Genomic DNA, 17,624 nt, shown 5'->3' on the forward strand with positions numbered 1-17,624 from the left:
TAGTTAATACAGACCGGGCACTGTGCTTCACTGCGTAGGTATTGTCTCATCTAATAAGTACATCAGCCCCCAAGTCAGGCTACATCACTTTCTTACCATTGCTGCAAAAGAGTAAACTTTCCACCAACCATCTTACTGGAAAAGTAATTTGACTCAGTACTATAATATGTACATTCACTTTAAATTGGCTTTCAGAGAAGGATTTTTAAAGGCAACATTTGGGGTGACTGCTGCAGGATATATGACTTTCTTCTGATTGGTTAGTGATGAGGTAACAGGGGGTGTTCCAGGAATCTTAATCATCAACTTTCTGATTCCAACCAGTCTGGGGTCTCATTGTAGTTACTATTTACCACCTGGGTGGGGGTCATAGTTCCTACGGAACTCAAAGATGTCTATCCGATTGTCATGTATAGCCCTTGAGGAGGAACTAGGGCTCTGTTTTATCCCTGAGCTATTGTTCAAGCTATCTTGCTTAACTGCTTTTCCTTTGTTTCTGCATTCCATCACTTCTCTGATTAGTAACTGCTTGGAACTCGGGGAGACACTGCAGGGTAACAGAGATCAAGGAACCTTAGATTCCAGGCTTGATCCTGGCATACTCTAGAAGGAATGGTGGGCAAGTCATTCATCTCGAAAATGAGTGTGTTGGACTAGATTTAATATTGGCAAAGTATGACCCCCAGGCCTGACATCTGTTTTTTATGGTCTGAGAGCTAAGAATGATTTTTATAGATGACATTTGCAAACAATTTGATAATAAGGCACACTTTTTTTGAACTCCAATTAAGTGGAATATTATCCCTCCAGATAGGAATTCCATTCTTCTCATTAATAAATAGCACTTAATTGTTACTATTATATTCTGAATTTCATCAATTAAAAATTTTTGTAGAAATTTCTTAGAATTTTATCTTGTTATGTAATTACCTTCTTAATATCCTTGGTCTTCCTCTTGGCCTGCAAAGCCTAAATTTTTTACTATCTAACGCTTTACAGAAATGTTTGCTCGCCCCTGGATTAGATGATCTCTAAGCTTCCTTAAAAAACTCAATTTCCATTTTTTTTTTTTTTTCCAACTCTGCTTTGGTCCCAAAGCAGAGCCCAGTTTCCCTGTAACAATTGTCCATCTTTACCTGTAGATTTCAAAAGCATGAGGAGATCTATAAGCCTGATTTATAGGTTAAGCTACACTGCCTGGGTTAGAAAACCAACCCTGCCTTGGGCAGATCGGTAACCTCTCTGCCTCAGTTTTCCCGTCTGTACTATGGGGGATTTGTTGATGTTCACAACTTCCCCAAAGATGGCTGGGGATTGCACATTTCTGCAAAAACCTGAAAGCAGAAACCTTCTTTAGAGACCTCATTTTATTTTATTTTATTTTATTTTTTAATTTTTTTATACGTTTAATTTTTTTTAATTAAAAATTTTTTTTTGTTTGGCCTCACCATGCAGCCCACAGGCCTCCCACAGCCAAATGTTCCCCCTGGACCAGTTTGCATAAATGGCTCAGATTGCCCCAAGGGAGCCACTGTTGGAATTTCATCTTTAACCTTCTGGAGACTCCAAATTAAAATGCAAATTTGTTACCCAGGAAGGTAATTTTTAACACATTAATGTTTATTTGTTAGTACTTTAGCACAAATTAGGTTTTCTCAAATTAGCCAGCTGCCTGAGAGCAGTGCTTAAATAGAAGTGAATCAGACTCCCAGAGGTGGGTTCGGGGTAAATTTGAGTAAAGGTCCATCCCCCATCACTGTCAGTGCCCAGCATTTGCAAGAGTGCCTGTGTGTGGTCACACACACACACACACACACACACACACACACACACACACACACGTGCGCGCGCGAGACTTAAGATTCCAGACTTTAGCATAGCATTATTCAATAGAAATACAGTGCAAGTCACACAGATGATTTTAAGGTTTTTAGTAGCCACATTAAAAAATGTGAAGTTTCAAAGGTGAAATTAAATTTAATGGTATTTTATTTAACTCAGTATATCCAAAATGTTGCTTCAATATAAAAATTATTAATAAGTTAGTTCTCCTTTTTGAGTACGAAGTCTTTGAAATCTCCTGTGTATTTCACATTTACAGTTTGTCTCAATTCGGACCAGTCCCGTTTCAAGCACTCAGGGCCCGCTTGTGGCCAGTAGTTACTCTGGACAGTGTAGACCTGGAAAGTGGGTCACAGACATGTGGTTGACTGAGGCAGCAACCTGGTGGGCTGGAGGGACAAAAGGAAGTTGGGACCACCCGTACTTCCCCATCACTCAATTATATCAGTGTCACATTTTGCTAGAAGTCAGTCTTAATGCTGACTCCACCACTTAGCTGTGTGACCTTGGGCAAGTTACTTAAAACCCTCAGTTTTTTCATTTGCATGTAAACACCGTAAATGCTCAATGAATATTTGATGTATCATCACAATTGATATTATTAGTAGCTATTTTTACAAACTAAATGAGTTTAAATGTGAACTAAAAAGGCAGTCAGGTGCAATCAATCTTTCTGTATGTCTCTAAAAAGGAGAAAAATGACCAAACATCTATATATATAATATCTTTTAAGAGTAGGTTTCACTAGTTCCTGAAATTGGGCATTCCACCTCATGCAAATCATCTATACACTAAGAAATCCTGAAGATACTACCTTGCCTTAAGAACCATTTTGTTTTTGTTTTTAACCAAAAGTAGTTATATTTAAATATTCCACAAAGGAACTTCTACAGAAGACTGTCCTAAAATACAACCTCATTATAGTAGTGGGTCAGCCAATGAAACAAAAGTTTTTCTTTCTCTTCTTTGTCCTCATTTGTCTTCCTTTATTTAAAGTCAGCAGAAGGAACTAATTAAGGCAAAGCTAAAGGAGAAGAATTCAGAGTTTTGCATGGCACATGTGAATTAATCTTCCCACAATGGCATATTTGAAAGATCAAGTAAGGCACTCCTTCTCTGTACCCCATCTAGTGAACCCTCACCAGCAACGGGGCAGAAGGAAGGCATGTCTTGGGTGTGCAGTTGGGCTCTCTCCAAACTTGCTTACCAAGTCACTATCATTCAAAACTACAGTGTAATGGTTTTCACCCAAAAGAGAATGATGGAAAATCATAACACGTGTCAATGCTTGCTATACACGTTTCATGGGGGTTTTGTTTAGAATGAAAGATGTAGTGAAGATTTTAAGACGCAAATAAATGGTGATTAAATATGGGATGTACTTACACATCCATGCACCAAACGCTGCAAGGCTGTGAACCACACAGAGCAAAGAAATGTACTTAGCCATCCGTTTAGAAGGTCATTTTGAATGTAGGCAGCAAAATGGCTGTGTGCATGAAAAACCACTACTGTATTTTGTATCCTGAAATATTAATAACATGGTCTTAATGTAGTTGAAGACACAAGAATGTGTTAAGGGTAGCAAGGGTCGCTGAGAATAGCACAATGACAATTTTGTATTTTCTGCTTGCGCTTGTAAAAGCAAGAGGAAAAGAGAGTAAAAATAGTGTGTTTAAAGAACAGCAGCCTTCAATTTCCCAAATAGATACAAAACTCTGTATTCTCCAAATAAATTCACAAATACTTACTCTTGGTAACATTAATATACTAGCTTCAAGGAAACAGAAAAGAAGTATAAAACTGAAAATTCATTTTTCCCTTAAATAAACATGTATATATACAACTAATTTTTGAACTTTAGGAAATTCAAGATATCCTTCAATTTGATTTTTGTGAACTAGGAATTCAATTCTTTAACTGGAAGTAGTCTTATTGGAATAGAAGTGGAGGAAATAGCAATGCTTTTTTTTCCTTAAGTTTTTGAATGTGTTCTGTTTTCACATGGCAATGAATCAGTCATAGGCCAATTTTGTTGTCAATCTCCCTCTCCCACTGTGAGTTGTTACATTTTGATGCCTGATGAAACGAAGGTGCACAAGGATTAGGCAGGAACGTGGAAAGTTTTCCTCCAACATCCAGATGTGAAAAAATAAAAGCAATTTATCCCTTATTGGCCGTCCCAGCCCCGAGCGACCAGGTTTCCACAAGTTGCCTTTGTGGGCTGTGACTGACCGGGTGAGACACGAGACCCAGTGGGTTTGTGTCAAGTTCAAGGACTCATTGTGTTTGAAGTGGAAAGAACGAGTTTGACCCTCTGTGCTTCTTCCTGCCAAAGCCACAGTTTTTGATTTTAATCGAAACCCTAGGGCCATCTTAAGCGTGACCAAGAAGCACCTTGCATGTTGAACCTTATCTAATGATATGATGCGTATCATATTGAGACATAAATCTCAGTCATAGTCATTGGAGCAACTTGTTTTTCTAAGATGCTGCGGTCCAGTGACAGACGAAAGCAAATAAGGGAGAGCTTGATCTCCGAGCGCTTTTATTGTCGGTGCTCCACACACCATAAAGTTTTGGCTCGTTAAAGGAAATTCCATAAGCAACTTTAGTTAATAATGGTGAAGTAACTGCGCGCTTCTCTGGTGCTTCTGCTGAACTCCGTTTCCGCCTGCCGTTACCAGAGCATGATTAAGAAAATACCAACAGGATGTGCTGGACGGGGGAACAGACTTCAACTTGAAGCCGTACAGATGCTTGATGGATGAGTAACGAGACAGGGAATGTGGCCATTTCTCCTCGGAGAATCACATAGTTCTGTGGATCTCTTTTTATCTACTGGTTTGAGTAAAATCTGCTGGCGCGGTTGGTCTCTTGCGGTGGTCACGCTGATGGAAAAGGCCCTTCTCCCAGCTGATATTTTTGATAGTTTAGAAATACCCAAAGTGTGTGATAAATGGAGAAAATTGAGAGGGAATCATACTGGAAAGATTGTGGGTAACTGTAACATTTTTATCGTACCTCTGGTCTCATAAAATAACTTTATTTTTAATGGCCTTGTCACTGTGGGTTTAATTTGGATGGTGTCAGTCAATTTTTATTTGAGGTTGAGACAGATTTGGGAGGTGATCTTGAAGGGCATAGGGGAGAAAAAAAGACGCTATTAATTATTATTTATAGTGAGATTTCCCAGAATTATTGAGTCTTTCCACATTAGTCAAAGCGGTCCTCGGTGTCAGTGTGATGTTAGATGAGGTCATGGAAAGCGTGTCAGGTGCATAAGGAACTATATGGCCCTGGCCCATGTTCTCTCTCCACCAGCCACTTGGGCTGTGTGTGCAGAGGGAGGGCGGCGTTGGAAAAATGGAGGAAGGGGGAAACATGAGGGTTTTATGAATTTGAAAATGAACGCCAATATCTGCCAATCTTGAAAAAAAATCTGAACATATTATATTCCAGAATCCACCGTGGGTAGTTTTATATTACTTTCCCCTGAAATCATGATCCATGTCTTACCAACTCTTTTCTTTTATGCTTGGTTGCTTCTGTTGGTCTTCCACTTTGGTTCTCTCTGTAGCTGAGCGTAATTAGGAAATAATCACCTACCAATTTTTTGTTGGCGCTGGGATACACTTCCAGCTATTTGGTTCAAAACCATGCTGTCAGATTCCATAGCATGGGGCCAAGAGTACAGGCTTTGGGGGCCGAGCACTTGCAGTCAAAGCTGGTCCCTGACATTTACCAGATGCATGGTCTGGTGCCGACAGTTTACCGCTCAAAGCTGGTATTCCTCATTTCCAAGGTAAGACTAGTAACAGTGCCTGTGGAAAGGGGGCGCCGTAAGGATCAAACGGCATCATGCATATAAGCACGTAGGAAGCGCGGGGTGAACTTTAGCCGTGCTTTTATTGACACGACCGGTTTTAAGAATTTTTTTTTCCACAGGGCTTTGCCACCTGACCGTAATGTTAATGGCTCTTAAAGAGTGACTGTTATCAACAAATGTTTTGGGTTGTTTTACCTGCATCTCAAACCAGATGCTCACTAGTGATTAGCAAAAATGTCTCCTTTCTTCTGAATCAAGGAGGTAACATTTCGCTTTGCTATGTTATCAGGGGTTTATGTTGATTTTTTTTTTTTTTTTCTGCTTTCCTTTAGCTTGCAAAATTGGATATTACAAGGCCCTGTCCACGGACGCCAGCTGTGCCAAGTGTCCACCACACAGCTATTCTGTCTGGGAAGGGGCCACGTCGTGCACCTGTGACCGAGGCTTTTTCAGAGCCGACAGCGATGCTGCCTCCATGCCCTGCACCCGTAAGTTGTACGCTCATCTCCCGTTTCTTAGATGCCAACAGCTTTCATTTCCACCTAGCAGGGCACTGCTAGGCCTTCTCCCAGGATAACCATGCAGGGGGCAAATGAAATGAAACATGCATCTTTTCTCAGTCAGAGCAGGGGCAATCCTTAGGGAAAGAAAGGCTCTTTCTCACTGAGTTTGTCGCCTTCAAGACGCACAGCTGCCAACAGACGACTTGGTGGAGCAGAGATTGAACATTCAGGGGTTGTCTGACACAGTGTAATTAGAGCTGAGACTGGAATTTATAAACGGCTTTACCGTTTCATCTAGGACTCCTGGGGAAGAGTGACAGCTGCAAGGGAAACAGGTATAGGATGGGATCACATGTGGGCAAGTGGTTTCAGTTCTGTGCACAGATGTCATAGCCTGCAATGTCATTACCCTTCTTCCTTCTTTCCTCAGAGTTTTGTGTTCATAACATTTAGACCCGGATCCTAAGAAATGCTTGTTTAATGATAAGCACTGAACACATGCTGGGTTAAGGAGTGGATGGGGTTGGCACCTCGGTATGCAGGGGAATAGAGAACTCCTTTCTCACACTTTACGTGGACAGTGTTTCCGGGGGTTGACATTCCTTTCATGCATACCCTGGGATTCATAGACCCTGCAGTGGCTATGACCTTGACCAGAGCAGGGAGTGGTGGGCCCGGGTATTCCACCCCTGTGTTCTCATTGACTGAGACTGTGTTTGGAGGGACAGAGCTGAGTGGCCAGCCACAGGGGCTTTCCACAGGTTTTGGCTTTGTCTCGCAGCCCACCATTTAGTACCCAAACGACTATTTAGCCTTTTAAGTTTCAGTCTCCTCATCTGTAGAATGGTCTAATAATAGTACCTCCCTCATGGTTGTTGCTACTCAGTCCACTCATGTTATTTACAAACTATGTGAAATGTATAAAATCTTGCTACTTGACAGATGTTAGCTTTTACTGTCATTAGGACTTTCATTATTTTGTTCCTTAACTACCGTACATTCCATCTTGGCTGGCCTGTAAACATCACTGCAGATAGCGGGTTGTTTTTCTGGTTTGGAGTCAGTTGGGTCAGCTGGGGGGCCATTGTCTAGCCCAGTCAAAGACCACCTTTAAAAGGAGTGAGCGGAGAGGGCTTCCCTGGTGGCGCAGTGGTTGAGAGTCCGCCTGCTGATGCAGGGGACGCGGGTTCGTGCCCCGGTCTGGGAAGATCCCACGTGCCGCGGAGCGGCTGGGCCCGTGAGCCATGGCCGCTGAGCCTGCGCGTCCGGAGCCTGTGCTTCGCAGCGGGAGGGGCCGCAACAGTGAGAGGCCCGCGTACTGCAAAAACAAAAACAAAACAAAAACAAAAGGCAAAACAACAACAACAAAAAGGAGTGAGCGGAGAAACTTCAGGGCCATCCCAAATTTGTACTGAAATTGCTGTACCCTCCGGAGTTCATTTCATAACCAGAGAGGATAATAATTATTGTCATAATACCTACAACAACCATTTTATCATTATACCCAGGTAATGCATTAGGCACTTTTTTTTTTTTTGCGGTACGCAGCCTCTCACTGTTGTGGCCTCTCCCGTTGCGGAGCACAGGCTCTGGACGCGCAGGCTCAGTGGCCACGGCTCACGGGCCCAGCCGCCCCGCGGCATGTGGGATCCTCCCGGACCGGGGCACAAACCCGCGTCCCCTGCATCGGCAGGCAGACTCTCAACCACTGCGCCACCAGGGAAGCCCCATTAGGCACTTTTGATTAACTTTATCATAGGGCTCATATGATAGCAATCTACGAGATAGACATTATCTTTATTTTAGAGATGAGGTAACTACCAGCTCAGAGATGTTAGGGGTCGTGACCAGGACTACACCCCAGCTTGGTGGTGGTGCTGCAAGACCAGAAGACTCGCACAGTTTCTATTTATTGGGGGGCACTCTTGCCCTCTTCCTTAGCTCATGCACACATTTTCAGAGGGAAGGAGTATATTAGGGCCAGGCTTAGTTGTAAACATAACTGGACGAAGATTTCTTCATCTTCTTTTTCTGTTCCTTCCATAGACTAAGTACTTTCTCTGGATGCCACGTATATTTGATATGCTCAAGTCCAGCCTGTTTCTTTTCCAATCTAAATATTCTGCTCTTATGTTCCATTGTGTGCAATTAGTTTAATAATAAACTCTCCTCCTCTGTCCACACCCACTACCAACATTTCTCCAGTTGAGATTTTAGGGCATAATAGCAAGCTCAGAGGGAAACATAGTGGGACGACAGTGTGATAATTGCCCTCAATTTGCATCATGCAGTCCAGTACCTACATTCCACACAGATAAGTCTTCTCCAGGCTGGGGCTCGATTGTGAACCTCATAAAATTCACCTCTGATGGCAAGACAACCTGGCTTTTTCTCCCAGGTATTTTTAGTCTTATGATTCTGATCTGTTATCTAGCGTTCTGGGGGGCCATGGGCCAATCACTTAATTCTTGCAGCTTGCTGTGTGGGAGCTTAGGGAGACCCCAAAGGTTGCCACATGCCTGAGTTACTGGTATGTTTACCATATGTGTAAAAGTGGTTTCTGAACCCTCGGAGTTGTATGTTTCTGTAGGAGTAAATTATTAGCTTTACCCTGACTACGCAAATGAGAGAAAGAAAATATTGATTTTAGCCTATGGTTAGACCTGAAAGTTTAACATGAAAGTAACTTTTGCATTTTTCAGAGATTGTTTTCAAGAGAGGTGGCTTTTTGTGCCATTGATAAGAGACCCATGAAAATACCAAAGCAATATGTGATCCTTAACACTCTCCTAACAAGATCATTGCATTTATTGTATCTCTCTGACTCTGAGTTAAGAGGAAACACAGTGCTGATGTTAATACCACACACTTGAGAGGCTATTTAATCTCTCCAAGCCTCAGTCTACTGATCTATAAAATGGGGTTCTCACTATCTACCTGTGAGGTGGTTTTAAGAATTAAACAAGAAGGGACTTCCTGGTGGTCCAGTGGTTAAGACTCCGTGCTCCCAGTGCAGGAGGTCTGGGTTCGATCCCTGATCAGGGAACTAGATCCTGCATGCTGCAACTAAAAGAGCCCACATGCCTCAACTAAAGATCCCACACATGGCAATGAAGATCCTGTGTGCTGCAGCTAAGACCCAGAGCAGCCAAATAAATAAATAAATATTTTAAAAAAAGAAGAAGAAGAATTAAACAAGAAGATATTTGCAAAGGTCTGGCACATGGTAGGGATATAACGAATGTTTGTTCTCTTCTTTTATCCCCAGCTGGTCACTTCCTTCCCCAAATGACCTCCACAGCAGACAGCCAGTGCATCTCACTGCCCCTCTAAAGGGATTGTCTCACTTGACTACATGATTAAATTACCAGTGGCTGTACTGTACTCCAGAAGCTCTGGGGGTAGGACTGAGGCATCAGTATTTTCAAAAGTTGCCCCCATAATTCTACTGTACAGACAAGGTTGAGACCACTTCTCTGCAGAGTTGAATTTTTAAGTTTTATTTTTTAATTTAGTAAATATTAACTACACAAGACTCTTTAAGACCTCTTTGAGATAGGGGTAATCTGGGAGGTGACCATATTTTGCTAACAGATAGACTAGTAAATTAAACAAAAGAATTAGAATCTATTCTAGCCTACGGCTCTCCTTCTAGATTTCTTCCATCCTGGTGAATACAGTGGACCTGCATTGTCCAAGACGGTAGCCACGAGGCACACGTGACTGTTTTAATGGCCACATTTCAGGGCTCAACAGCCACATGTGGCTAGCGGTGACCATACTGAACAGCACTGCTATAGAATATTTCTATGATCACAGAAAGTTCCATTGGACAGTGCGGTGGTAGATTTTTCAATAGAGAAGACAGTGGGAGTTTCTCAGAGAACCCCTTGATCAAATAACCCAGAAAATGAAGCCCTTCCCCCTCGCCCCGCCCCCAGCTTTATCGGCTTCTCCTGACAAGATGTGGGGATGGAAAGGAACATAAACATCAGGGATCCTTTCAAAGTGATTCCAGCCTCTAATCAGTTCTTCCCAGTTGGTTAAGCCAGGTGACAAACCCAATCCCCTTGTGCTGACAGCCATGATAATCAGGGACTTCTTTGTTCATTATGCTGTCTTTAACCCCAACATTCTTATGCAGCCCTGAGTTTAGTGATCGCTCACTGTGACGGCACACTAATGAAGAAATAAAACACACTCTCTGAGACTCATTCTTCTGGCCAAAGAGAGACTCTGCTCCACTGGCTTGTAAAATCAGGTTTTTGTTCACTTGGAGAACGATTAGACCCGGAATACAAGCAGCATTGGCTAATTTAGAAGGAAACACCTAAGAAGTTCTTCACACCGTCGACATTGCTGGAGAACTTCAGAGAATTTAGTGGAGAATAAACTTTATCTCTAGGAGGACTTTGGATGGAGCTTCTGGTTAGGTTAGGTTAGCATAAATGGCTGTGAGTTAGATAGGCAGTTTTCAATGGAGGCATCATGTGAACATTTTCAAGAAAATAATCTGTACCTGTTAGAATAGAGAGTAAGAATAATGCTTCTTAAACATGAGTGTGCGCAGAATCACGCGAAAGACACCTAGGGATTGGTAGATGTCAGGCTTGACATTCTGCATTTTTAACAAGTCCCCAGATGCTGCTGGTCTGTGGACCACTTTTAGCCAGTAGGAATTTAGAGCCTCCCTGATGGATCGCATGTGATGGGAGACCCTCTCTTCTGTCCTTGTCACTTTCAGGCCATTTCTTCAGCTCATTGATGACTCTAGAGAGAGATTTCAAGTGTTCTGAACATTCTCCCTTAATGGAAATCGAGTACTTCATTTGTCTTCCAGATGAAGAAAATCCAACCTGGTTTGGAGTTGCATAATCAAACACGGGCACTGTGGAGTCTCCACTGTGTTACTAGGTTACAGCCAAAGAGTGGAAATGTCAGTGTTCCCTTTAGGCACAGACATCAGTCAAGAAGGTCAACAGGGTTTTTGGAGACGTTGCCAGCAAGGCAGACACGCAGGCCTCCATACATACAAGGATGCCATCTAAGCTGATTAAGGGATTTTGCTTTCATGAACCACTTCTTAGAAGAAATTTCAATGTGATTTTTAAAAAATGGAGTATAGTTGATTTACAGTGTTTTAGGTGTGCAGCAAAGTGATTCAGTTATATATATGTGTGTGTGTGTGTGTGTATTCCTTTTCAGATTCTTTTCCGTTAGAGGTTATTACGAGATATTGAATATAGTTTCCTGTGCTATACAGTAGGTCCCTGTTTATCTATTTTATGTATAGTAGTGTGTATCTGTTAATCCCAAATTCCCAATTTATCCCTCTCCCCTCCTTTGCCCTTTGGTAAACATAAGTTTGTTTTCTATGTCTGTGAGTCTATTTCTGTGTTGTAAATAAGTTCATTTGTATCATTTTTTTAAGATTCCACATATAAGTGATATTACATGATGTTTGTCTTTCTCTGACTTACTTCACTTAGTATAATCTCTAGATCCATCCATGTTGCTACAAATAGCATTTCAGTCTTTTTTATGGCTGAGTAATATTCCACTGAATATATGTACCACATCTTCTTTATCCATTCATCTATGGATGGACCATTTATGTTGCTTCCATATCTTGGCTACTGTGAATAGTGCTGCTGTGAACGTGGGGAGCACATATCTTTATGACTTAGAGATTTCGTCCTTTCTGGATATATGCCCAGGAGTGGGATTGCTGCATCATACAGGAGTTCTATTTTTAGTTTTTTAAGGAGCCCCCATACTGTCCTCCATAGTGGCTTCACCAATTTACATTTCCCCCAACAGTGTAGGAGGGTTCTTTTTTCGCCACACCCGCTCCAGCGTTTATTATTTGTAGACATTTTAGTGATGGCCATTCCGACCAGTCAGTGTGATTTTTATCAATGAAATCAATGTCCTTTAACTCTGATGATCACCAACGCTTCTCCTCCAGATCTCTTTCCCCTTCCCTTTACCTTTCCTTGTAGTCGGGGAACGTAGTCTGGTGATCAGCAGTGCTGGGAGACCTTGAAGCCTTAGTCATTCAGTTGCTTGTTCAGTGATTCTAGTCGGTGTTCTTTTCCCCCTTTGGAAGACAGAACCAGTATTACATTTAAGGTAACTTTCCAATCCTTCATTGTGTTTCAAAATGTACTGGAAAAAATGCCTTGTGAAAAAGCAAATTGGCTTTCTATATCTGGAAAGAACGAACTGATTTGTTATTTTGCCTCTTCTACTTCTGAGCACCATTACGGTGCTCTGTACTTTTCAATTGGAAATCTGTCCTTGTGCTGTTGGGTCCTCTTTGTTTAACTTGTTTGATGAAACTTATTAGAGCCTCATGATTGGGGGCACTCTGTAAATAAGAGATTATTATTTTAGATTGCCAACTTGAAGGGCCTTCACGAATCTGTCTGTAAGTAAACGGCCTTGAATAATTCAGTCAGCTATGCCAAACAAACAAAGAATGATTGATTGATACTTAGATGTGGCTAAAATATTCCAAAATTGCAGCTTTTAAGACAATTTGTACTGGAGGAGCTCAGTGCTAATGAGGGCAAATTTACCAAGATCTGTGACGAAAGGTCCTGATTTGAGGAGAGCTTTCTGCAGGTTTAGGTTATCAAGAAATTGAAACAGCCTAGCTCCAAACAGCAAAGCATCACTTACTTTGTCTTTACATTTGCCTTTTCTAATTGAATTTATCGCACCACTGTATTTCCTCTAGAAAATGTATTGTTTTAAAATTACCATTTCAGTTCTATTACTCAAAGCCCTCCCTTCTAATGCTTTCTGACAGTTATCCACATAATGAACCATAATGAAATGATGAGCAATCTTCAGTGGAAACCCGATGTGGATCCCAGTGGTGCTGTGTGACTGCGTTGTTAACATTTGAATGCAAATTAAAATAACATCGTCCTTACTTGTTTCCAAGGTCAGGAGAAGAGAGAGACTTTTTTCTTTTTTTTTTTTCCACGGTACGCAGGCCTCTCACTGTTGTGGCCTCTCCCCGTTGCGGAGCACAGGCTCCGGACACGCAGGCTCAGCGGCCATGGCTCACGGGCCCAGCCGCTCCGCGGCATGTGGGATCCTCCCGGACGGGGCACGAACCCGCATCCCCTGCATCAGCAGGCGGACTCTCAACCACTGTGACACCAGGAAAGCCCTTTTTTCATTTTTTAAGTGCTTTAATTTTGGAAATCTCATATCCATTTTCCAACATGCCCTTGAAGGTTCCACTGATGTTCATCTCTGCCCCAAAGACTTACATGCTTAACAGTCCAGCTAAGGGATTTTGGAAGGGATGTCTATCAGGAGACTTTGATGTTATAAACCACAGGATAAAAGGTAGCTGTCGGTTTCAAGTACACTACATTTCTTCCCCACCCAAAAGCATATTTCTTTTTGCCTTGGAACTGCAAGTAACTAATAATATAATGATGGAAGGGAGGACGTTCTGTGAAATTGATCAATGAGAGTGTAATTGGCTCTGGTGACAGACTAGTTAGTGGAAGAATGAGAATAAAGGCCAGAGATTCCTAAAGTTTTGTTCACGAAAGTGTTTCAGAAGATCCATTGGTTGATCCCTAACCACTTCACATTTTATTGTCTATGTTATCAATCCTTTTTTGAGAACATACTTTTATGAAAATTCTTGAATCTAAGGTTTGGTTATTTCATGTGATTTATAAAATTTGCAATATTAGAGTGTAGTTTCATACTGCATTCCATAGGACAAAAACTCAATTAAGACACCAACTCCCCCTTTTCCAGATCATGTGACGTAGTTTTTAAGGCAGAACATACGGTCCCACTGCCTGTTAAGCCAGCCGATAGGCCACCAAATGTGCCTGTCCTCTGGACCATGAAAACTGATCAGAACAACCAAAGCCATTTTCATGATTCAGATGCAGCCTTCCACCCATTCCATTTTTAAGCTGCATCTTTAGTTAGATCTCTAGTTCAAGGTCTGACATCAGTTAGTGAGTAAACCACATCCTTGTTTCTTCCTTTTAAGTTATCTTTCAGCCTTTTGACTGTGAATAGAAACAATTACCTCTAAAGAACCCAAGTGCATGATTCTTGTGTAAAGACAATTAAGGATATAAGGGGAAAAAAGCATCAAGTGTGCTTAATGGAAAGCACTAGACAGACCCCAGGCTGATCACTTGCCGTTTGGTAAAATTTTAAAAGTTCTAAGGTATTCGATAAAGATCAGATATCAGCTCATTGAGTTATTTTTCAAAAATGCTACTTTAACCTCAGCATTATCCTCCAACCTTATTCTAGCTTTATATAGATAAGCAGTCCAATGTGGACATTTTATCGGGATTAATAGTGCAATGCGGATTCAGCCGAAACATGCATATGTTTGAGGAACACGAATGTGTGCCCAAGTGAAAGACTTGACTCTTCTGCCAGCGTCATTTAGCCAGGTTATTACAATTTTTCCACCACCATGAATAATTAAGAATGGCTTGTTACCACCCGAGCCCCGTCATCTCTGGATAGCACTTTTGACACGACTCCTGGAAGTCCTACAGTGGCTGTGCGCAGCATGCTTCTGTGAAACAAGGTCAATTAGACACTTTCCTGAGATCCCCTGGGGTGAGAAGTGGATGCCTTCTCTGCTATCAGCATTTTGATTTTCCTGTCATAGCTGACTCTTGCTCTACATGCCGTCTACAGCTCGGCAGAAGATGGACTGAGGGGAGAGGCCTGTTGCATAGATAGAATTGCCCCCCACCCTCCCGTGACCTTCCACCCGGGAAAGCATCTTTAACAAAAACTCCTACTCTTGAGTGGAATGTAGGAACCAGGCAGAGAGAACAGAGCACCATCTGGGAGGTAATGCCAGCGAACTTCAGCCTGAAGGGCAGGGCAGCCAGGAGAAATGTGAGAACCCTCCAGCTGGGTCCACAAAGAATCCGTAGATATGCTTCATTTTTCCTTTGAATTGTCCGTATCTCTGGGAAGGGGGTCGTTTTAGCCTTTGAATCAGGCTTTCTGATCCTATCTTCGCACATATCGGCTGTGTGAATTTGGGTGAGTTGCTTCACTTTTCATATCTTAGTTTTTGGTCATCAGATTGCTTGGGGTAACAAGTACTGTTCTGCTAGATTTTATTATGGGGCTTAAATGAGATAAAGGATGAAAAAGGACTTGGCAAGAGGTGAATTCACAGGCTAGCTAATTCTAAAGCAAAACACTTAGAAATTTCTTTAAAAAATTACTTTTCGTGGTCTTTCATATTGTAACTTCTTCATGGATAACTGAGAGTTAACTGTATAAAGCACTTCAGCCATAAACTAGTCATCTTAAAATAAAGAAACTCCAACTGCAATTAACCTAGTAAAGAAAAGACAGATGGTTCCTGGGTGTAGAATAGGAAAAATAGATATACCGAAAAAATAGGTGGTAGCAAACTTTCAGCAAGGAGTTACCTCTACAGGAAACCAAGAATTTTTCGTGACAGTACTAAGTGATTGATGTGTTGGAATGGTTCTGTTTTTTAATCATGGGCAGTTCTGCTTTGACTCTGTTCGTTGTTAAACACATAAACTGCCGCTATAAAAGGTTACGCGCTGTGCATACATCTTGGAAGAGGTGTCCCAGCAGCAGTCTTCGTGTAAACTCACCCACAGCAGCAAAGTCTGAGAGAAGGCAATTAGTAGTGACACGTATATAACTGTCAGGGGGGATGCATGGGCTTTGTTTCAGAGTCAAAACTTACACACCCCAACTGTTTATTCTGCCTTATAACCTGTCTTTCAGCTGGAGAGAGATTAACAAAGGCTTATCTGAAGGGTTAGAGGGTTTTACAGCTAAGGCACTGAAGTATTATTGACAGTCCAAAAGTTGTACATGATTAATGAAGCCTTACGAAATGGAACTCAAGACCCGAGGTGCCTCTTCCTCGGAAGCTCTGTCTTGTCCTGGTTGCCTCGGCCTTTTAGTAGCATGACAGTAGCGCTTCAAGAAATTGATCATTTAAGAATTATGTTTCTGCCCATGCTCTGGGGGAATGTTTCTTCCATATCCAGAATTAATTTCATGGCACAGGCATTGAATTTTAAAATGGTGATTAAAAATCAGCTAAGTATTAAAAGTGTGTGATAGCTTTGGAAGCTGCTTTATACTTGAGCCTGGCTACTTTGGTTTCCTAGCAGCTATCTCCTAGCCCTGGTTGCAGACTTTTTTTTTTTAAAGCTTTTAGCATGTAATTGCCGTTTTTTCCTCCCCCCGTCACCTTTGCCTTTTGCGACGTGATATACCGCAGCGCTGTGGCTGTGATGCTTCTGAGGGGTGAGCTGGACTGGGCTTAAAGAATCATCCTTCCTTCACTTGTTCAGCAGATACTTAGGAAACATCTACTACACCTTTGGCATTTTTCTAAGGGCTGGAAGATGCTCATAAACCGGAAAAGAGAAAAGATTCCTGTTCTCATAGAGCTTCTGTTTTCATGGGAATAATAAACAAGATAATGTAAAATTCTCACAAGAAAGAAAAAACAAAGATCATGAGACAGGGTTAAAATAGAGGAAAGGGAAGAATTTCACTTTGCCGAGAGTGGTCAGGTGAGATTTGAGCTGAGACACGCCCCCCAGGGGGCGGGGGAGGCGGGGAGGGGGCTGCTCTTGAAGAAGCCAGGGGACAATTCCAGGCACAACTACCAAGTCTAAAGAATTTGAGTTGCAGGTTTCAAGTTTTACTGACAATGTGAGTTTTAAACTTGACTTATTTTGACCCTTTGGTCCTGGAGTCTGCTAGCACTTCAGTTGTTTTAAGTAACAGAAATTTCAGGTTCATGCGGCACGTTTCACCTTGTGTCCATGTAGATTTAAACCCTTTGGCAGAACCTACTTTTAAATGCGTTTCTCAAAGCGGGTTTCCATCATTTGCTGAAATTTCAGTTACTTGCTCTAAGAATAAAGAAGTGAATTTTACCTGACTTGTGACTTTGGCATGGGGTACATAAGGTGCAATTATCCTGACCTAGGCTTTCCATGGGGTGGTTTATAACAGACACCCAAGTTCACAATGGAGGTGTTTTTGACTTTGGATTGACTGTTGGCTGATCCTTTTTGAACCATTTTATTAAGCCTCCTACAGATTTCATGTGTATTTGTAAAACATCAGGTTGTCCTAAATGGGCTACTTTAAATCCTGGCATAAGCCATCAAGTATGTTTTCTAAATTACTCAGGAATTACACTTTCGTCTAATACATGGGAGGGAAGAATTATGATTTGTGGAATTACTGGAATTTTCTTTGATGCTTGGAATATTGCCCTTGTTAAATGTCACATTCATTTAATTTCTCTAGATAGTGTGTGGTTCATTTCTGAAAGCTTGTCTTTTCCCAGGGGAAAGCACATGATAGGTTAAGGAAGATCAAGATTTCTTTTATGATGTAACAGGATATGACGCGAT

General features: G+C 41.7%; 1 protein-coding gene across 1 annotated transcript in view; it reads left to right on the forward strand.

The window, feature by feature from the left end:
- The window catches only part of EPHA4 (EPH receptor A4), a 143,432-nt gene that overhangs the window by 56,164 nt on the left and 69,644 nt on the right, over window positions 1-17,624 (forward strand). The window contains exon 4 of the mRNA XM_060016042.1: window positions 6,004-6,159. Coding sequence (XP_059872025.1) covers window positions 6,004-6,159 — 156 coding nt within the window. The remainder of the gene's footprint in view (window positions 1-6,003; window positions 6,160-17,624) is intronic.

The sequence above is a fragment of the Delphinus delphis genome, chromosome 7, assembly GCF_949987515.2.
Source record: "Delphinus delphis chromosome 7, mDelDel1.2, whole genome shotgun sequence".
Taxonomy (NCBI): Eukaryota; Metazoa; Chordata; class Mammalia; order Artiodactyla; family Delphinidae; genus Delphinus; species Delphinus delphis.